This window comes from Pongo abelii, chromosome 20 (genome assembly GCF_028885655.2).
Source record: "Pongo abelii isolate AG06213 chromosome 20, NHGRI_mPonAbe1-v2.0_pri, whole genome shotgun sequence".
Taxonomy (NCBI): Eukaryota; Metazoa; Chordata; class Mammalia; order Primates; family Hominidae; genus Pongo; species Pongo abelii.
Window position 1 is genome coordinate 24102756 of NC_072005.2, and position 23164 is coordinate 24125919.

The 23164-nt window shown below is 37.1% G+C and overlaps 1 protein-coding gene across 7 annotated transcripts in view; it reads left to right on the forward strand.

Annotated features, from left to right (window-relative positions):
* The window catches only part of LOC100455373 (zinc finger protein 254-like), a 143089-nt gene that overhangs the window by 58642 nt on the left and 61283 nt on the right, over nucleotides 1-23164 (forward strand). For 5 of the 7 annotated variants that reach the window (XM_063720036.1, XM_063720037.1, XM_054540069.2 and 2 more), the window contains one exon: nucleotides 10574-12506. In XM_063720036.1, coding sequence (XP_063576106.1) covers nucleotides 10890-12197 — 1308 coding nt within the window. In that variant the 5' untranslated portion in view covers nucleotides 10574-10889 and the 3' untranslated portion in view covers nucleotides 12198-12506. The remainder of the gene's footprint in view (nucleotides 1-10573; nucleotides 12507-23164) is intronic. The other 2 variants (XM_063720038.1, XM_024237703.3) reach the window with 1 other exon arrangement.

A 23164-nucleotide genomic window follows, 5' to 3' on the forward strand; every position in this document is an offset into this window, starting at 1 on the left:
GGTGAAACTGGAGGATTTTATTAAGGTGCGCACTGGCTCAGTGGATTCTCACCCAAAAAGCTGAGCCCTGGACAAGGATGGGGCTTGTGTTTTATATGTGCATGGTGGCCATCTAGTGGCACAAGGCTCCTGGTGCAAGCAAGCAGGCTCACAGAAGCAGAACAAAGGCAGTTAATTAAACAGTGACAGGTTATGCTGACCTTGCAGCTGCATTGGGAGGAAAACAGGAACTTAACAAACTAAAGCAGGCCTTGCAGCTGGTACACGTCTTACTCAAGCTCGTCTTGTGACCTTGTCATGTTGCCCAGAACAGAGAAACTGGAGTTGTTGTGAAGTAACCTTGAGTTTCACTAAGAAAAAATTACTAAAGGGACGGGGAAGCTGGGAGAGGAGGAAAACTTGTTTTTCCCATCATTGCTCTATGGGAGGAGAGGGGCTAAGGACTAGTTTTCTCTACATCCTCTACTTCAGTTTTATGATGGTGTTCATTATTACTTTATTTTTAAGCAAAATTGACTCATTTTAGCTTTTTTTTTTTTTTTCCAGAGTCTCAGTGTGATCTTAAGCTCTTAATCTCTAGTGATCTGACAGCCTTGACCTCCTAAAACTAAGATTACAGGCATGAGCCATGGTGCCTGGCCACCATGTACCATTTTTTTGTAGAACTGTGCTAGTGGTGATGAACATCTTCACCTTTTATTTTGGAAATTCTTTATTTTCATCTTTTTAAAGTGAAGTAAATTTAAGTATTATTGGTTAGAAAATTTTTTTTTATTACATCAAAATTTGGGAAGTTTTCACCCTTTTTTATCTTCAAATAACCTCTATTTTTTTCTTCATTTTCTTCTTCTAAGATTTCCTAAATCTAGTTGATGATTAATAAGTTGTTTGTTTTGTTTTGTTTCTGTTTTTGTTTTTTTTGAGATGGAGTCTCGCTCTGTTGCCCAGGCTGGAGTGCAGTGGCGCAATCTCAGCTCATGGCAAACTCTGCCTCCCGGGTTCATGCCATTTTCCTGCCTCAGCATCCTGAGTAGCTGGGAGTACAGGCGCCCGCCACCACGCCCAGCTATTTTTTTGTATTTTTAGTAGAGACTGGGTTTCACCATGTTAGCCAGGATGGTCTTGATCTCCTGACCTCATGATCTGCCTGCCTTGGCCTCCCAAGTTATCTAATAAGTTTTACATTCTATGTTTTAACTTTGTTTTGCAATTATAGATTTTTGTGTTATATGTTTTAGGGTATGCCACCACACATCCATTAATTGTGTTTTGATTTTTTAGTATTATAATTATGCATGCTAATTTTTAACATCGTACAATTTAAGACAGTGTGGAACAAAGTCAAATATGAATGAGCTATATGTCTTTTTCCAATAGAATTATCTCTATGTTTGTTTTCCTGTATACAAAAATAAATGTTATCCTTGTATTTTTTTTCTAACTTGTATATTTGTTGTGTAGGTTTGTTGTGAATGGTTTTCTAATTCTGTGTAGATGAGTCGTCATAAAATTCTCTCTTTTTTTTTTTTTTTTTTTTTTTGAGATGGAGTCTTGCTCTTCTTGCCCAGGCTGGAGTGCAATGGCGCGATCTCGGCTCACCGCAACTTCTGCCTCCTGGGTTGAAATGATTCTAGTGCCTCAGCCTCCTATGTAGCTGGGATTACAGGCATGTGCCAACATGCCTGGCTAATATTTTTGTATTTTTAGTAGAGACAGGGTTTCTTCATGTTGGTCAGGCTGGTCTTGAACTCCCGACCTCAGGTGATCTGCCCGCCTCAGCCTCCCAATGTACTGAGATTACAGGTGTGAGGCACCGTGCTCAGCCCATAAAATTTTTATAATTTCAACAGCTTGTTTATTTGTAAATCTATATGATTTCTGTGTGGGAGAAACACTTTTGGATTTGAATATAATTTAAAACTATCATAACTCTGTATCTCTTTTAGTTATTATTGTTTATGTTTTCTTGTTCAAAAAAAATTTACCACAAAATATTTTTAAATATTTAGTCATATCAATTATCTTGACATCGTCATGCAACATATTGCTAAAATGTTTTCATCTTGCAAAGCTAAATCTTAACATATTAAACAACAAGTACTAATTTTTAATTTTTTCCTTCTTTTTTTTTTTTTTTTTTTTTTTTTTTTTTTTTTTTTGAGCTGGGGTCTTGCTCTGCTACTCAGGCTGGAGTGCTGTGGCATGATTTCAGCTCACTGCAACTTCCACCTCCCAGGGTCAGGCAATTCTCATGCCTTAGCCTCCTGAATAGCTGGAATTACAGGTGCCCACCACCATGACTGGCTAATTTTTGCATTTTTAGTAAAGATGGAGTTTCACCATGTTGGCCAGCCTGGTTTCAAACTCCTGACCTTAGGTGATCGATCTGCCTCAGCCTTTCAAAGTGCTGGGCTTACAAGTATGGGCCACCATGCCTGGCCACAATTTTTTCTGTTTTATAGCATTTTGCAAACACCACTCTGTTTTTTGTTTTTAACAATATAACCGCTTCATGTATGTCATAAAATCTCTGTCTTTTTGTGATTGGCTCATTTCATTTTGCATAATGCCATCAAGATTTATATTTATAGTTGGTAGAATATTTCCTGCTTTTGAATATTGAGTATATTACAGAATTTTTTTTTTTTAGACAAAGTCTTGCGCTGTCACCTAGGCTGGAGTGCAGTGGCGCAATCTTGTCTCACTGCAACCTCCGCCTCCTGGGTTCAAGCAATTCTTTTGGCTTAGCCTCCCGAGTAGCTGGGATTACAGGCACATGCCAGCATGTCTGGCTAATTTTTGTGTTTTTTTTTTTTTAGTAAAGACGGGGTTCACCATGTTGGCCTGGCTGGTCTTGAACTCCTTACCTTGTGATCTGCCTGCCTTGGCCTCCCAAAGTGTTGGGATTACAGGTGTGGACCACCGTGCCTGGGAAGAATTTTTATATTTCAAATTATATCTACTGAATGACTTATTGAAAGATATTTGCATCGCTTTTATCTATTGGCTTATAGTAACAATGCTGCAATAATTATGAGTCTATAAATGACTACTTATATGACCATATCTGTGAAAGTTTATATATGTGCTGCATTCTATTTTATTAGTCTACTTTTTCACCTTTATACTCATATCAAATTGTTTAATTTGGTAGCTTTGTAATGTGTTTTGAATCAGGCACTTTAATGCCTGCAGCATTCTTTCTTTTTTTTTTTTTTTAATATTGTTGGGTAGTTTGTTTTTCTTTTGAGACTGTATACTTTTGAGGTTGCTGTTTCTATTTCTTCAAAAATGCAATGAGAAATTTGAAAAATATTGCATTAAATCTGTAGATTGCATTGAGCAGGATGGACTCTGCAATATTAAGTATTTCAACCTTTCTATAAGAGCACACTCAAGAGTGTGTTGTTTAATTTCTATATATTTGCAAATTTTTCAGTTTTTTTTCTCATCGTTGTATACTCATTCCATTTTGGTCATAGAATGTAGTTCATAGAATTTTACTTTTAAAAAATTTGATAAGACTTCCTTTTTGTCCTAAGATGTGGTCTATCAAGGGAAATGTTGTATGAGCTATTGAGAAGCATGTGTATTCTGATGTTGTTGGGGAGTGTTCTCCATAACTGTTTGGAATAATTGTTTTATACTGCCTTTAAGTAGTCTGTTCTCTTATTAACATTCTTTCTTGTTTTATTTTTATTAGAAAAAGTATGGCATTAAAATATCTTATTCTAACTATATTGCTTTCTGTGTGTTTCTTCCATTCTGTCAATATTGGCTTTATATACTTGGAACCCTAATGTGAGACACACACACACACCCACACACACAAATTTGTCATAGATTCCCAGTGAATGAATCTATTATTTTTTGACGTCCTTCTTTGTTTCTTTGGAGTTTCAATTTCTTTTTTTCTTCTTTCCTTTTTTTTTAAATTAGTATTATACTTTAAGTTTTAGGGTACATGTGCACAATGTGCACAATTTGCAGGTTAGTTACATGTATACATGTGTCATGCTGGTGTGCTGCACCCATTAACTCGTCATTTAGCATTAGGTATATCTCCTAATGCTATCCGTCCCCCCCTCCCCCCATCCCACAACAGTCCCCAGAGTGTGATGTTCCCCTTCCTGTGTCCATGTGTTCTCATCGTTCAATTCCCATCTATGAGTGAGAACATGTGGTGTTTGGTTTTTTGTCCTTGCCATAGTTTACTGAGAATGATGATTTCCAATTTCATCTATGTCCCTACAAAGGAATGAACTCATCATTTTTTATGGCTGCATAGTATTCCATGGTGTATATATGCCACATTTTCTTAATCCAGTCTATCACTGTTGGACATTTGGGTTGGTTCCAAGTCTTTGCTATTGTGAATAGTGCCGCAATAAACATATGTGTGCATGTGTCTTTATAGCAGCATGATTTATAGTCCTTTGGGTATATACCCAGTAATGGGATGGCTGGGTCAAATGGTATTTCTAGTTCTAGATCCCTGAGGAATTGCCACACTGACTTCCACAAGGGTTGAACTAGTTTACAGTCCCACCAACAGTGTAAAAGTGTTCCTATTTCTCCACATCCTCTCCAGCACCTGTTGTTTCCTGACTTTTTAATGATTGCCATTCTAACTGGTGTGAGATGGTATCTCATTGTGGTTTTGATTTGCATTTCTCTAATGGCCAGTGATGATGAGCAGTTTTTCATGTGTCTTTTGGCTGCATAAATGTCTTCTTTTGAGAAGTGTCTGTTCATGTCCTTCGCCCACTTTTTGATGGGGTTGTTTGTTTTTTTCTTGTAAATTAGTTTGAGTTCATTGTAGATTCTGGATATTATCCCTTTGTCAGATGAGTAGGTTGTGAAAATTTTCTCCCATTGTGTAGGTTGCCTGTTCACTCTGATGGTAGTTTCTTTTGCTGTGCAGAAGCTCTTGAGTTTAATTAGATCCCATTTGTCAATTTTGGCTTTTGTTGCCATTGCTTTTGGTGTTTTAGACATGAAGTCCTTGGACATGCCTATGTCCTGAATGGTAATGCCTAGGTTTTCTTCTAGGGTTTTTATGGTTTTAGGTCTAACGTTTAAGTCTTTAATCCATCTTGAATTAATTTTTGTATAAGGTGTAAGGAAGGGATCCAGTTTCAGCTTTCTACATATGGCTAGCCAGTTTTCCCAGCACCATTTATTAAATAGGGAATCCTTTCCCCATTTCTTGTTTTTCTCAGGTTTGTCAAAGATCATATAGTTGTAGATATGCGGTGTTATTTCTGAGGGCTCAGTTCTGTTCCATTGATCTATATCTCTGTTTTGGTACCAGTACCATGCTGTTTTGGTTACTGTAGCCTTGTAGTATAGTTTGAAGTCAGGTAGCGTGATGCCTCCAGCTTTGTTCTTTTGGCTTAGGATTGACTTGGCAATGAGGGCTCTTTTTTGGTTCCATATGAACTTTAAAGTAGTTTTTTCCAATTCTGTGAAGAAAGTCATTGGTAGCTTGATGGGGATGGCATTGAATCTATAAATTACCTTGGGCAGTATGGCCATTTTCACAATATTGATTCTTCCTACCCATGAGCATGGAATGTTCTTCCATTTGTTTGTATCCTCTTTTATTTCCTTGAGCAGTGGTTTATAGTTCTCCTTGAAGAGGTCCTTCACGTCCCTTGTAAGTTGGATTCCTAAGTATTTTATTCTCTTTGAAGCAATTGTGAATGGGAGTTCACTGATGATTTGGCTCTCTGTTTGTCTGTTTTTGGTGTATAAGAATGCTTGTGATTTTTGTACATTGATTTTGTATCCTGAGACTTTGCTGAAGTTGCTTATCAGTTTAAGGAGATTTTGGGCTGAGACATTGGGGCTTTCTAGATATACAATCATGTCATCTGCAAACAGGGACAATTTGACTTCCTCTTTTCCTACTTGAATACCCTTGATTTCCTTCTCCTGCCTAATTGCCCTGGCCAGAACTTCCAACACTATGTTGAATAGGAGTAGTGAGAGAGGGCATCCCTGTCTTGTGCCAGTTTTCAAAGGGAATGCTTCCAGTTTTTGCCCATTCAGTATGATATTGGCTGTGGGTTTGTTATAAATAGCTCTTATTATTTTGAGATACGTCCCATCAATACCTAACTTATTGAGAGTTTTTAGCATGAAGCGTTGTTGAATTTTGTCAAAGGCCTTTTCTGCATCTATTGAGATAATCATGTGGTTTTTGTCTTTGGTTCTGTTTATATGCTGAATTACATTTATTGATTTGTGTATATTGAACCAGCCTTGCATCTCAGGGATGAAGCCCACTTGATCATGGTGGATAAGCTTTTTGATGTGCTGCTGGATTTGGTTTGCCGTATTTTATTGAGGATTTTTGCATCAATGTTCATCAAGGATATTGGCCTAAAATTCTCCTTTTTTGTTGTGTCTCTGCCAGACTTTGGTATCAGGATGAGGCTGGCCTCATAAAATGAGTTAGGGAGGATTCCCTCTTTTTCTATTGATTGGAATAGTTGCAGGAGGAATGGCTTTGTTCGTTTCTTTTTATTCTTTTTTCTCTAAACTTCCCTTCTCGCTTCATTTCATTCATTTCATCTTCCATCACTGATACCCTTTCTTCCAGTTGCTCACATTGACTCCTGAGGCTTCTGCATTCTTCACGTAGTTCTCGAGCCTTGGCTTTCAGCTCCATCAGCTCCTTTAAGCACTTCTCTGTATTGGTTATTCTAATTATACATTCGTCTAAAGTTTTTTCAAAGTTTTCAATTTATTTGCCTTTGGTTTGAATTTCCTCCTGTAGCTCAGAGTAGTTTGATCATCTGAAGCCTTCTTCTCTCAACTCGTCAAAGTCATTCTCCATCCAGCTTTGTTCCATTGCTGGTGAGGAACTGCATTCCTTTGGTGGAGGAGAGGCGCTCTGCTTTTTAGAGTTTCCAGTTTTTCTGCTCTGTTTTTGCCCCATCTTTGTGGTTTTATCTACTTTTGGTCTTTGATGACGGTGATGTACAGATGGGTTTTTGGTGTGGATATCCTTTCTGTTTGTTAGTTTTCCTTCTAACAGACAGGACCCTCAGCTGCAGGTCTGTTGGAGTTTGCTAGAGGTCCACTCCAGACCCTGTTTGCCTGGGTATCAGCAGCAGTGTCTGCAGAACCGCGGATTTTCGTGATCTGCAAATGCTGCTGTCTGATCGTTCCTCTGGAAGTTTTGTCTCAGAGGAGTACCCGGCCGTGTGAGGTGTCAGTCTGCCCCTACTGGGGGGTGCCTCCCAGTTAGGCTGCTCGGGGTCAGGGGTCAAGGACCCACTTGAGGAGGCAGTCTGCCCATTCTCAGATCTCCAGCTGCGTGCTGGGAGAACCACTGCTCTCCTCAAAGCTGTCAGACAGGGACATTTGAGTCTGCAGAGGTTACTGCTGTCTTTTTGTTTGTCTGTGCCCTGCCCCCAGAGGTGGAGCCTACAGAGGCAGGCAGGCCTCCTTGAGCTGTGGTGGGCTCCACCCAGTTCGAGCTTCCCAGCTCCTTTGTTTACCTAAGCAAGCCTGGGCAATGGCGCGTGCCCCTCCCCCAGCCTCGTTGCGGCCTTGCAGTTTGATTTCAGACTGCTGTGCTAGCAATCAGTGAGACTCTGTGGGCATAAGACCCTCTGAGCCAGGTGTGGGATATAATCTCCTGGTGCACGGTTTCGTAAGCCCGTCGGAAAAGCGCAGTATTCGGGTGGGAGTGGCCTGATTTTCCAGGTGCCGTCTGTCACCCCTTTCCTTGACCAGGAAAGGGAACTCCCTGACCCCTTGCACTTCCCGAGTGAGGCATTGCCTCGCCCTGCTTCGGCCTGCTGCGCCCACTGTCTGGCACTCCCTAGTGAGATGAAGCCAGTACCTCAGATGGAAATCCAGAAATCACCCTCCTTCTGCATCGCTCACGCTGGGAGCTGTAGACCGGAGCTGTTCCTATTCGGCCATCTTGGCTCCTCCTGGAGTTTCAATTTCAAGCACATTTTATAAAATATACTTTCTGACTTAAGATGTAGCCTGTGTGATATTATTTTGACTGTTTCTGCTCTCACTTGATTAATGTTTGCATGGAATGTCAACTTCCATCCTGCCACTTACAGTCTTTTTTAATTATTAGAAAGACTTTGTTATTTTATTATGTATTTTGATTATTGCATCTTTGTCTCTTATTCTCTTTCCATCTTTGTGTCCTTTTGATGTTTGTATTGATATGCTTTCACTTATTTATGTATTTATTTTTTTGAGACTGAGTTTTACTTTTGTTGTCCATGCTGGAGTGCAATGGCATTGATCTTGGCTCACCACAATCTCCGCCACCTGGGTTCAAGCAATTCGCCTGCCTCAACCCCCTGAGTAGCTGAGATTACAGGCAGGTGCCACCATGCCTGGCTAATTTTGTATTTTTAGTACATATGAAGTTTCTCCATGTTGGTCAGGCTAGTCTTGAACTGCTAACTTCAGGTGATCCACCTGCCTCGTCCTCCCAAAGTGCTGGAATTACAGGCATAAGCCACCATGCCCAACCTCTTTTGTGTATTTATACAAATATTTTTGTGGTACCTTGGGGACTACATATAATGTCTAAAAGATACAACAATACATTTTAATCTGGTAGAAAAACAGGTTGCATACAAAAATTCTTCTTTATTACATCTTCCATCAAATTTGTCATTGATGTTGCTAATTATATCTTCTTATGTTGTGTATTCATTGACCGATATTTATAATGATTTCTATTCTTTTATTGTTCTAATTTCAAAGAATAATTAAAAATGTTTTCTGCATCACTAGGATAATGCTAAGAAATTCTACTTTTGTGTATTTGCATATTTTTTCCAGAAAATAATATATTTTATATAATTATGTGTAGCTTTTTGGATCATGTTATTTTCAGTAAAAGGAACTGTTGTTAGCACCTTTTATACGTAGGGCATATGCAGTTCCAATATACTTTCTTAGAATTTCATTACTTTGGAAGTTTTTTTTTTTTGTTTTGTTTTGTTTTTGTCAGGATAGATTCACTGATGGTATAATTCTCACTTAATAAGTTTTTTTTTTTTTAAACAACTTTTTCATGACTCCATAACATAGTTTTTTTTTTTTTTTTTTTTTTTTTTTTTTTTTTTTTTTTTTTTTTTTGAGACTAAACCTCTCTCTATCCCCCAGCCAGGCTGGAGCATAGTAGTGTGACTTAAACTCGCTGCATCCTCCACTTCCCAGGTTCAAGCAGTTCTCCAGCCTCACCCTCCTGAGTAGCTGGGATTACAGGCATGTGCCACCACACCTGGCTAATTTTTGTCATTTTGGTAGAGACAGGGTTTCACCATCTTGGCCAGGCTGGCCTTGAACTCCTGACCTCAGGTGGTCCGTCCACCTCTGCCTCCCAAAGTGCCTGGATTACAGGCAGGAGCCACCATGCCTGGCCTGGCACATCACTTTTATCTTGCAGCTTCAAAGATAGTCTTTTTGTCTTTGACTAGAAATTGTGGTTATATATATGTTTGTTATAAATATCTTTCTGTGATCCTAGTTTGTTGTACTTCTTTATTTTTACATCATGTTTTCTTATTTAGGATCTATTAGTGTTTTAAATTTTTTTTACCTCCACAATTTTTGTTTTTTTGAAATCTTAAATATTTTTGTTCTTGTCCTCATTTTTCTGAATTTCCATAGTTGTCTCTGTTCCTATTTTAATCAATGAGAACTATTCAATTTATTACCAATTATTAAAATTAATTTATACCTCTGATTTTTTTAATGGTTTCTTTCAGAAAATTTTGATATTTTTGGTGGGATCATATTGCCCTATTTTGTATATATTATAATCTTTGTGATTTGGACATTAAAAAAAGCTACCTGTCAAAATCTTTATAATGTAATTCTGTCCTGGCATAGTCTGAAAACAATTGTCTTGGCTGGTGATTATGGGAGTTTCTCACACATATTCTTAAGATATGTGCTGTCTGAAATTTTGTGTTTATTTTTTAATTAACAGAGTTTACTCTTGTTATTTTGTAGGAATCAGAAATCACTTGCTACACCTGTTCCTTTTCTGTGGCACTGCAGTCTCTCTGCTGCTCTAACACTTTTATTTTGGTCTCAGCTGACTCAGTCTCATTTCAAAATATGCCACCATTTGTTTCAGCACTTTATGTCATGAGAGACTGAAATAAGTGTCAGAAAAGGTCCCTAAAAGTCAGAAATAACAATGAATGTGCCAGTATTTTAGCTTTCTTTTAAAACAGAAACCAAGAGTTAGGAATTAAGACACTACATTATAGTGGAAAGCAGGAAAAGATGTGTTGAGTGAATTTAACACTTTCTTTTTTTCTTTGTGTGTTTTTTTTGTGCTCACCTGAAACACTGCACACACTTAACTCATTTATAAATTTTTTACAGGTATATTTGGGTCTGTATATTTTAGTTACATTTATACATCTATAAATGAATTAGAGCTTGTGATATTTTGCAAAGCCCTCTTGTTTATGTATTTGGTATAATTTTAAAGGTAAGATTTTCAAACTATATCCATGTGAGTCTAGTAGGTGGAGTAATTTATTATTTTTAATTTTTTTTTCAGTTATATGCCCTCATTTTGCTTAAGACCTCTGGCCAGAGCAGGGCATGGAAGATTCCTTTTAAAAAGTAATACTGAGAAGATATGAAAAATGTGGACATGGTAATTTACTGTTGAGAAATGGCTGTAAAAGTGTGCATGAGTGTCACGTGCACAAAGAAGGTTATAATGGACTTAACAAGTGTTTCACAACTACTCAGAGCAAAGTATTTCAATGTGGTAAATGTTTGAAAGTCTTTTATAAATTTTTAAATTCAAACAAAAAAGATATACTAGAAGAAAACCTTTCAAATGTAAAAACTGTGTCAAATCATTTTGCATGCTTTCACACAAAACCCAACATAAAAGCATTTATACTAGAGAGAAGTCCTACAAATATAAAAAATGTGGAAAAACCTTAAATTGGTCCTCAATCCTTACTAATAATAAGAAAATTCATACTGAACAGAAACCTTACAAATGTGAAGAATGTGGCAAAACTTTTAAGCAACACTCAACCCTTACTACAGATAAAATAATTTATGCTGAAGAAAAACTTTACAAATGTGAAGAATGTGGCAAAGCGTTTTGCCAGTCCTCAACACTAACTAGATATAAGAGGATGCACAGAAGAGAGAAACTCTACAAATGTGAAGAATGTGGCAAAGCGTTTACCCAGTTTTCAACCCTTACTAAACATAAGAGAATTCATACTAGAGGGAAGCATTACAAGTGTGAAGAAAGTGGCAAAGCATTTATCTGGTCCTCAGGAGTTACTGAACATAGGAGAGTTCATACTAGACAGAAACCCTGCAAATGTGAAGACTGTGGCAAAGCATTCATTCAATTCTCAATCCTAACTAGACATAAGAGGATACACACTGGAGAGAAACCCAACAAATGTGAAGTATGTGGCAATCATTTTAGCCAAAACTCAAACCTTACTATACATAAGATAATTCATACTGAAAAGAAACCCTACAAATGTCAAGAATGTGGCAATGTTTTTAGCCAGTCCCCACACCTTACATACGAATTACATAAGGTAATTCATACTGGAGAGAGACCCTACAAATGTGAAGAAGGTGGCAAAGCATTTCTATGGTTCACTACCTTAACTGGTCATAAGAGGATGCACACTGGAGAGAAACCCTACAAATGTGAGGAATATGACAAAGCTTTTAGCCAATCATCAATCCTTACTAGACATAAGAAAATTCGTACTGGAGAGAAACCCTACAAATGTGAAGAATGTGGCAAAGCTTTCAGCCAATCCTCAACCCTTACTACACATAAGAGAATTCATACTGGAGAGAAACCCTACAAATGTGAGGAAGGTGGCAAATCTTTTAACCTGTCTTCAAGCTTTACTAAATATAAAGTAATTCATAGTGGAGTAAAACCCTACAAGTTTGAAGAATGCGGCAAAGCCTTTAGGCAGTCTTCAATTTTTGCTAACCATAAGAGAATTCATACTGGAAGGAAACCCTACAAATGTGAAGAATGTGGCAAATCTTTTAACTTGTCTTCAAGCTTTACTAAACATAAGGTAATTCTTACCGGTTTAAAACCCTACAAATGTGAAGAATGTGCCAATGCCTTTTCCTGGTCCTCAGCCCTAACTAAACATAAGAAAATTTATACTTGAAAGCATCCCTACAAATGGGAAAAATTTGGCAAAGCCTTTAGTCCTTACAACTTAATACACATAAGATAACATATTGAAGAGAAATATTACAAGTGTGAATAATGTGTCAAAGCCTATAAAAAGTCCTCAATTCTTAACAGACATAAGGTTATTTATACTGGAGAGAAACTTTACAAACCTGAAAGATGTGCCAATGCTTTTGACAACAACTTAAGCTTTTCTAAACATAAAGAAAATCATGCTGCTGAGAATCCTAGAAGTGTGAAGAATGTGACAAAGCCTTTAAATGATTATCACACTTAATTGTAGGTAAGGCAATTCATACTGGAGATAACTATCAGTGTGTACAATGTGGCCAAGCTTCTAACTAATGCTCACACGTTATTGCACAGGAAAGCATTTATAAGCATTTATACTTGAGAACAAATGTGCAAATATAAAGTAAAAAAAGCCATTAATACCGGCTCACATCTTACTCAAAATCAGATAGTTCATATGAAATAAAAGCATAAAAGTGTAATTACTGTCAAAAGATCTATTAGAAAGTATGTCTTTAAAGTGCAGAAGAGTATTTACTTTAAAAAAGCATTACAAATATAAATAGGGTTGTAATACCTTTACTTGTATCAGAAATCTTATTGTACACATTTTGTGCTAGAGGAAAACCCTGAGGCAGTTGTTAAAATTTTGTCCAACATCAGCGAGTTTATATTGAAGAAAACCTTGCAAATATAATAAATTTGGAAAAACATTTTTTCAAAAACTACAAATTATAAAACAGAGTTTATACTAAAATATATTTTTGCAGGTGCAGTAAATATGAAAGATATTTAATCCAAAATTGTCTATGTAAATATCAGAATAATCCACAGTAGAAATATCTAGGGCCACTCAATGTTTAGACACTACAGTAAATCAGAGTGCTGTGTATAAAAAATAATACAAAACTAAAGATAGTGTAAACATTATTTGTATATAACTTTAAAAGAAGTAGAATATTTTTTGGAGAATTATAATTACATTTAAATTATACTTTTTATGAAAATACAGGGTTTTTTTTCAAAGTGAATACTAATGAAGTTAAACTCCTAATTAATTCATGCTGTTCCATCACTCCTGGTTTATTCAAATGTGAAAGCATGTGAATAATTGTTGCTGGACAAAATATATGAGAGATTCTTGTTTATTAGGTAAGCATTACTTATGACCTTTTCTATGGAAAAGTAAGGACATTAAAATGTAAGATGCATAATGAAAATTTAAGTAGAGAGGCTCTTTGTGGTTAACTTGTAATATTGTGTGATACATGAGGTAGGTGTTCAGAGTAATACTCTTCTGCATTATTATGAAAGAAAAATATTCTTAATTTTAGTTAAAATTAGGTTAGTAATGTTATTCTATTAATTGTACTTTTATGGAATACTATACAGTATATTTTTAAATTATAAATTAAGTGTGAAATTAACTTTTCAATTCCACATTTTTAACATGTTAAATACTATCATGAATCCATTGAAATGTTATTGTGCCACTAACTTTAACCTATTACATCTTACACAAGGGTGTAGGTAACAATACACTGTTTGGTAAGATAATGGACTGACATCGCTAGTAATTTTTTTTGCCAGTAATTTTAAATGGCCAATAAGTTAAAAAATATTCTTCCTATAAGTTATATTTTTATTCTTATTTTCACATTTAAATGTATTTTTCTTAATTTCTGTGGATATATGTGTATATGTTTATGCCATATATGACATTTTAATACAGGAATACAAAATATGATAATCACAATAGAGGAAATGAGGTGTCCATTACCTCTAGCATTTATTCTTTGTATTACAAGCAATTCAATTCTACAGTTTTCATTATTTTTAATGTACAATTAAATTGTTATTGACTACAGGGTAGTTTTTATCATCATAGTACAAATTATATACAAACATATGTAAAATCCATACATTTCTGAGTCCTGAATAAATATGTTTATAAATTTTAATATATTTTTCTTTGAACATGTGGCCTTTGCCTGTAAGTGCATATGGACTGTTAGTATTGATTTACATAGAGTTAAATATTCACATCTATTAGTCTAAAGATAAACCTTAGGTATAAATAAATTATGGAGTAAGTCTGTTTGTGTGAGTATAAATTTGAAACTATTTTTAGCAGAAAAAAATATTGGAACAAAATAAATCATTTTAATCAGGTGCCTAATTTACTAGAAAACAAAAATTCTAAAAAATGGTGAAAGCAAATCAATGCTCTCTGCTTTGTATTGAATTTATTACTGTGCAATGTTTTGGCTCAGGGTTGCAAATCTCCCCATGCAGATTCTCTGTTTTAATTTGACTGGTACTCATGCTAGTCCCGTAATATTCTTTTTTTGTTTGTCTGATAGTTTTCTTTTTTTTGTTGTTGTTCTTGTTTTTTTCTTTTGAGATAGAGTCTTGCTCTGTCTCCCAGGCTGGAGTGCGGTGGTGAGATCTTGGCTTACTGCAACCTCTGCCTTTCAGGTTCAAGCAGTTCTCCTGCCTCAGTCTGCCAAGTAGCTGGGATTACATGTGCCCACCACCATGCCCAGCTAATTTTTGTATTTTCAATACAGACAGTGTTTCACCATGTTGGTCATGCTGGTCTCAAACTCCTGACCTCAGGTGATCCATCCACCTCAGCCTCCCAAAGTGCTGGGATTACAGGTGTGAGCCACTGCACCCAGCCTGTGTAATAGTTTATGAAGTATTCATTATGTGAACTGGTCTGTAATTATAAGAATATATATTTTTTAAATTTTATTGTTCCATAAGTTATTGGGATATAGGTGGTATTTGGTTAGATGAGTAAGTTCTTTAGTGGTGATTTGTGAGATCCTGGTGCACCCATCACCCGAGCAGTATACACTGCATCATATATGTTGTCTTTTATTCCTCTCCCTTCCCAGTCTTCTCCCCATGTCCCCAAAGTCCATTGTATTATTCTTATGCCTTTCCATTCTCATAGCTTACCTCCCACATATCAGTGAGAACATATGATGGTTGGTTTTCCATTCCTGAATTACTTCACGTAGAATAATAGTCTCCAGTCTCATCCAGGTTATTGCAAATGCTTTTAATTAATTACTTGTTATGGCTGAGTAGCATTCCAACACACACACACACACACACACACACACACACACACACCACAGTTTCTTTATCCACTCGTTGATTGATGGGCATTTTGGTTGGTTCCACAATTTTGCAATTGTGAATTGTGCTGCTAGAGACATGCATGTGCAAGTATCTCTTTCAAATAATGACTTATTTTTCTCTGGGTAGATACCCAGTACTGGGATTGCTGGATCAAATGATAATTCTGCTTTTAGTTCTTTAAGGAATCTCCACAGTTTCCTTTAGTGACTGTACTAGTTCACATTCCCACCAGTGGTGTGGAAGTGTTCTTTGATCGCTGCATCCATGCCAACATCTACAGTTTTTTGATCTTTTGATTACGGCCATTCCTGCAGGAATAGAGTGGTATCGCATTGTGGTTTGATTTGCATTTCCCTGATCATTAGTGATGTTGAGCATTTTTTTTTATATGTTTGTTGGCCATTTACATATCTTTTGAGATTTGTCTATTTTTTGATATTTTTCTTACTGATTTGAGTTCATTACAGATTCTGTATATTAGTCCTTTGTCAGATGTATAGATTGTAAAGATTTTCTCCCACTCTGTGAGTTATCTGTTTATTCTGTTGACTGTTTCTTTTGCCATGCCAAAGCTTTTTAGTTTAATTAGGTCCCAGCTGTTTATCTTGTTTTTACTGCATTTGCTTTTAGGTTTTTGGTCATGAAATTTTGGCCAACCAATGCCTAGAAGAGTTTTTTCAATGTTAGCTTCCAGAGTTTTTATAGTTTCAGGTCTTAGGTTTCAGTCCTTAATCCATCTTGTGTTGATTTTTTTTAATAAGGTAGGAGATGAGGATCCAGTTTTATTCTCCTACATGTGGCTAGCCTATTATCCCAGTACCATTTGTTGAAAAGGGTGTCCTTTCCCCACTTTATGTTTTTGTTTGCTTCTTTGAAGATCAGTTGGCTGTAAGTATTTGGGTTTATTTCTGGGTTCTCTTCCATTGGTGTATGTGCCTATTTTTATACCAGGACTATGCTGTTTTGGTGACTAAAACCTTATAGTATACTTTGAAATCAGATAATGTGTTGCCTCCAGATTTGTTCTTTTTTTCTTCATCTTACTTTGGCTATGTGGGCTTCGTATGATTTTTTGAATTGTTTTTTTCTAACTCTGTGAGGAATGATGGTGGTATTTTGATGGGGATTGTGTAGAATTTGCTGATTGCTTTTGGCAGTATGGTCATTTTCACAATATTGATTCTACCCATCCATGAGCATGGTATGTGTTTCCATTTGTTTGTGTCATCTATGATTTCTTTCAGCAGTGTTTTGTAGTTTTCCTTCTTTTGACTCCTTCATTAGGTATATTTCCTAAGTGTTTTATTTTTTTCAGCTATTGTAAAAGGGGTTGAGTTCTTGATTTAATTCTCCATTTGGTTGCTGTTGGTGAATAGAAGAGCTACTGATTTGTGTATGTTAATCTTGTATCCAGAAACTTTTCTGAATTTTGTCAGTTCTAGGAGCTTTCTGGAGGAGTCCTTAGGGTTTTCAAGGTAAATGATCATGCCGTCAGCAAACAGGGACAGTTTGACTTCCTGTTTACTGATTTGGATGCCTTTATTTCTTGTCTTATTGCTCTGGCTGTGATTTCCAGGACTATGTTGAAGAGGAGTGGTGAGAGTGGGTACCCTTGTCTTGTTCTCATTTTCAGAGGGAACGCTCTTAATTTTTCCCCATTCACTATTATGTTGGTTGTGGGTTTGTCATAGATAGCTTTTATTACATTAAGCTGTGTCTTTTTTATGCCAACTTTGCTGAGAGTTTTAATTATAAAGCGATGTTGGATTTTGTTGAATGCTTTTTCTGCATCTATTGAGATGATCATGTGATTTTTTTTTTTTCAATTCTGTTTATGTGGTGTATCATTTGTTGACCTGTGTGTGTTAAACCATCCCTGCATCCCTGGTGTGAAACCACTTGATCATGGTGGATTATCTTTTTGACATGTTGGATTTGGTTATCTAATATTTTGTTAAGGATTTTAGCATTAATGTTTATCAAGGATATGGGTCTGTAGTTTTCTTTTTGGTTGTGTCTTTAGCTGGTTTTAGTATTAGGGTGATGCTGGCTTCATAGAATGAAGTAGGGAGAGTTCTTTCTCTAGTGTCAAAAGGATTGGTACCAATTCTTTGAATATCTGGTAGAATTCTGCTGTTAATCCATTGGATTTTTTTTGTTGGTGGTAATTTTTAAATTACCATTTTAATCTCACTGCTTGTTATTGATCTGTTCAGGGTATCTAATTCTTCCTGTTTTAAGCTAGTAGAGTTGTATTTTTCCAGGAATTTATCCATCTCTTCTACGTTTTCCAGGAATTTATCCATCTCTTCTACGTTTTCTAGCTTACGTGTGTAAAGGTGATCATAGTAGCCTTGAATGATTTTTTGTATTTCAGTGGTGTCAGTTATAATATTCTCTACTTTCATTTCTCGGTGAGGTTATTTGGATTTTCTCTCTTCTTGGTCAATTTTGCTAATGATGTATCAATTTTATTTATCTTTCCTGAGAAGCAGCTCTTTGTTTCATTTACCTTCTCTATTTTTTGTTTGTTTGTTTCAATTTCATTTAGTTCTGCTCTGATCTTGATTATTTCCTTTTTTTCTGCTGGGTTTGGGTTTCATTTGTTCTTGTTTCTCTAGTTCCTTGTCTGTTTGTGTTCTTTAAAACTTTTTGATGTAGGCATTTAGGGCTATGAAGTTTCCTGTTAGTACCACCTTAGCTGTATCCCAGAGGTTTTGTTAGGTTGTATCATTATTGTCATTAAGTTGAAGAATTTTTTAATTTCCATATTGATTTTGTTTTTAATGCAATGCTCATTAAGGGGCAGGTTATTTAATTTTCATGTATTTGCATGGTTTTGAAGGCTCCTTTGGGAGTTGATTTCCAGTTTTTTTCCACTGTGGTCTGAGAGAGTTCTTGATATAATGTCAATTTTCTTAAATTTATTGAGGCTCTTTGTGATTATCTCTGCTGATTCAGGCAGGGTGTCACGGACATGGGGGAAAGCTGGCAGTCGCAGGCCTCACTCAGCTCCCATGGAAACCAAAAGGCTGGTCTTACACCCTCTGCATCCCTCACAACAGCCCCAAGTCTGTTTCCATGTGGAGGGTGAGTTGGGCTTGAAAATTACCCCAGGCTTTCTGTTTCTCAGTGTGGTAAAATAAAAAGGCTTTAGTTCTTTCCCACCTGTGAAGTGTTCAAGCCAGATTCACGCCTTCCCCGGGTTCTTGCCAGGAGGCTTCTTGCCCTCTTCAAATTGTTATGAAGTTCAGCTAGGGAAGTCCTTCTCCCCTTGGAGTTTTACCCCTTGTTGCTCTGTCCTCCCCTGCCTCCCATGGATCCCTGTGGTGCTAGGCAGGAATGGGCTCCTTGGGGATTCAGCGAGCTCCCAGGGCCTCCCTGTTGCCTCCTGAACCCCTGTATTTCACTCAGCTTGGCTCTCTAACTTGGCTCAGCTCCAGGTAGTAAGGAGCTTCTCCCACAAACAGACTTTCAGTTTCTCCAGTGGGGTCATTGTGTTCAGGAGAAGAGGGTCTCCCTTTCCCACTTCTGCAGTGGTGGCACTCACTGTATTTGGGGTGTCTGTCAGGTCCTGCAGGAGCAGTCTGCTTCCTTCAAAGGGTTGTCCTGATGCCTTTAAAGACATGCTCTGAAGACGAAGGTGGTGATTTGTTCAGATACTCTTTCCTGAGAAGGAATCAGAGAAGAAAGAAAAAATGGTTTATTCTCAGATGAATGTGTCCCAGGTCAAAACTGTGTCCACATTTTCTTCTAGAATGTCATGTATTTACAGTTGCAATCATTTACATTTCTACTTCTGATGCTTTTGCCTAACAAGATTATTCGAAGTACCTTTTTTCTTCTCATGACAGTGAAATGACCTCATTAAAATAATTCTCCCCTATGTTTCAGAGCCTTATCTTTATTCTCTCCATCCAGGCTTCTTACATATCACAAATAATACTCACCTTGAATTTATACCATGAAATATTGAAAGTATTCCCTTTGTTGACAGATCAGCCTAGGCAGGTGAAGATATAAAACATTCTTATTGGGGATGGTGCTGGGTCCTCAGATATCAGTGAGGGAGAAAACTGCACCATTTAGGTTCCATCTGAATGCTCCATCAGTTCTATGAATAACATAATTTTTAAATGCACACTTAAAAAAGATGGAATTAATGGCCTGGAATAATTTAGAAAGATATGTAAAGAAATGAATTCAAAGAAATGTGCCTTCTAGAATGCTAAAGAGAGAGTATCTAGATACACTATTAGAAATTACAAAACATGGGCTGGGCACAATGGCTGACACCTGTAATCCCAGCAGTCTGGGAAGCCGAGGCAGGCAGGTCAGCTGAGGTCAGGAGTTCGAGACCAGCCTAACCAACATGGTGAAACCCCACCTCTACTAAAAATACGAAAAAATAATTAGCTGGGCATTGTGGCACATGCCTGTATTCCCAGCTACTCGGGAGGCTGAGGCAGGAGAATCTCTTGAACCCAGGAGGCAGAGGTTGCGGTGAGCCAAGATTGCACCATTGCACTCCATCCAGCCTGGGTGACAACAGCGAAACTCTGTCTCAAAAAAAAAAAAAAAAAAAAAACAAAACAAAACATGGACAACATACGTGACTTGAACTTTACATAAAACATGTTTTTTATGATTAGATTCAGATTATGATTTATGTTTTTTTGGCCAGTAATCTCACAGAAGTCATGTTGCATCCTCCTATATGTGATACCAATCTGTCTCATTAATTTTATTTACTTGGTTAACGTGTTTTCTTAAGGATTTCTTCCCTATGATGTTTCTTTTAAAAAACTGTATTATTTGGGAGGCCGAGGCAGGCAGATCACGAGGGCAGGAGATCGAGACCATCCTGGCTGACATGGTGAAACCCCGTCTCTACTAAAATTACAAAAAATTAGCTGGGCGTGGTGGCAGGCGCCTGTAGTCCCAGCTACTTGGGAGGCTAAGGAGAATGGCGTGAACCCAGGGGGCGGAGCTTGCAGTGAGCCGAGATCGCGCCACTGCACTCCAGCCTGGGCGACAGAGCCAGACTCCGTCTCAAAACAAAACAAAAAAACCCTGTATTATTAACAGGTACTTTGGAGAGACTTTCTGACTAATGCGCATAAACAATCACATTTAATCTGAAAGTTCCCCTGTCACGCCAAGTGTCAGGTTCCAGCCTAATCTGAGGTCTGACAGGAGTGGGTGGGTGATTGGTGGGTTACGGGAAAAACACTCATGGAATTGTGGGCAGTTTTGAGATGGCTTTATTCTCTAGGCACAATCCTGGGCATGAGCCCTGTGTACAGGGTGAGCAGCTTACTCTCCTCCTCCTGTCCACCTGTCTATGTACTCCTTACACTCAGTAGCAGCTGAGAGCTAAGTAAGAGCTTATACAACCAGGTTACATATTAGCAGAATTGAGCATTTGTACTCCAAACTCACTGAGTCAGGCTGAACCAGATGTTTACCACGGCCTATTCTTGACCACTGCACATCCATTTATCTTACACCCTTTTTCTGAATAGTTTCTCTTTGTTTATACTTTGCTTTGGAAAATGAAGGCTGCCATTTTTATTTACTGGTCATATACACTGGGGTAAAACCAAGGTTCTATCACTTACTAGATGTTTTACAAAGTATTTTCCTTAAGCTAGAATGATTGACATCATTGGTGAGTTTGTTTGCAATATAGTAACTCAGGTCTCATCCCACATCTCTTGAATTAGAATACGTATTTTAAAAAAATCTCCAGGTAATTGATGTATGCATTAAAATTTGAGAGGTACCTCCTAACTTACTGTGACTTCTCCGTAAGAGAACTGTACACAACTTACTCTGTATAATGTAAATATGGCATTCAGAACTGCATATACTTGTGTTTATGCCATAAGTTCTATGCCGTGTCATTCGGAAAACTATAGTAATTACACTGGTGTTTTGGATCTTATTTCATCCTCTTTGTTCAGAATGAAGGAATACATTAGAGAATCTTTCTCTGTTAAACAATATTTTATTGGATAATTCCAGTCTCTTATGTAAAACGGAGCCAACTCTCTTAACTCTCAAACACCTAGAGTAAAATTAACAATTCTGCCCGTGACCACTTGCTAAATATGTGTGAGTGTTTGTTTTTTTATTTTTTTATTTTTTTAGGAAATGTTAACTTTCAAGGCTGTGGCCATAGAATTTTCTCAGGAGGAGTAGGAATGTCTGAATCCTGCTCAGTGAAATTTGAATAGAGATGCAATGTTAGAGAAAACTGGTCTCTCCATGAGAAAAAATTTTCACCAGATTTCCTAATATACCCTAAGGCTTTTATTTTCTCCCTTTGTAGAATGATTTTGGGAGTTTTTGTTCCACATAAATTATTTTTAGATCAACCCTTTTAAGGAAAACTTGATGGTTTATTGAAATAGGAAAGAAAATCTTCAAGATGTTTTATCTTAACAGGAACTATCCCCTTTTTTTGAGGTAATCTGTATCCTTCACTCTAGATTAATGATAATTTTAGACATTCAGTGGCATTAAATATTGTTGCCCAAATAATAAAATCCAATATCCAGCACCAATTTTAAATTCAATAGTATTGGATAGTTAGAGCTAAGGACCCAGAAATGTAAAATATGTTCTAAGTATTCTAAAGGTTCTGTCAGAAAACAGTATTTTGGAATTAAATTTCTAGAATCTTTCATAATATTCTCTCCTCTGTACTAAACATGGTAGTAGGATGGTAACTGGAGAATCCCAACAAATCATGTTAACTTTTTTCTAACAAAACAGGCCTTGGTGTCTCTGTACCTGATCTGATCTCCTGTCTTGAGCAAATAAAAGAACCCTGGTATGTAAAGAGACATGAGACAGTGGTCAAATACTCTGGCACGTAAGCATGAATGAAGCAGATAACACAGACAAGAGGAACAAAGGTCAAAAAGAATTCCAGACCGTAAAATGTGGTATGGGATGCTCTGCTTCAATGGAAAGATTTCCTAAAAAGCCATTTTGTTTTTTTTCCCTAGCTCTTATATAGGAGCATCTTTTGTCCCATACCGTTAAATTCTTTATGGACTCTACTTCCTATTTAGTGATTTTCCTTTGAGGGTACCGTGAGAGCTAAAGTCCTCTTTATGGCTTATAAGGTACTGCATGATATGCCTGCTCTTCCATTGCTTTGGGGGAATATAAGAATATCTCTGACTATTTTTGAAAAACTGCATGTTAGATCATTTGTTAGGTTTTCTTTTCCCATCATGTCTGAAATGTGTGAGAACAGTGGTGATATTAAGATTTGTTTCAGAAATCTCAGGAACATCAATGACATGTTACTTGTTATTTCTCTGTCTTGTCTTGTCTTTTCTCTTTTGTTTTCTTTTTTTTTGAGATGAAGTTTCACTCTTGTTGCCCAGGCTGGAGTGCAATGGCATGGTCTCAGCTTACCGCAATCTTTGCCTCCTGGGTTCAAGCGATTCTCCTGCCGCAGCCTTCTGAGTAGCTGGGATTACAGGCATGCACCACCACGCCTGGCTAATTTTGTGTTTTTAGTAGAGATGGGGTTTCTTCATGTTGGCCAGCCTGGTCTCCAACTCCTGACTTCAGGTGATCTGCCTGCCTTGGCCTCCCAAAGTGCTGGAATTACAGGTGTGAGCCACCGCACCTGGCCTCTATTTATTCTTTTTGATATTAGGAATCTTAACAGATTTGAAGTGATAGCTCATCACTGTTTTCATTCGTAATTGCCTGTTTGTAGGGACTATTTAGCACTTTTTTATATATCTATTG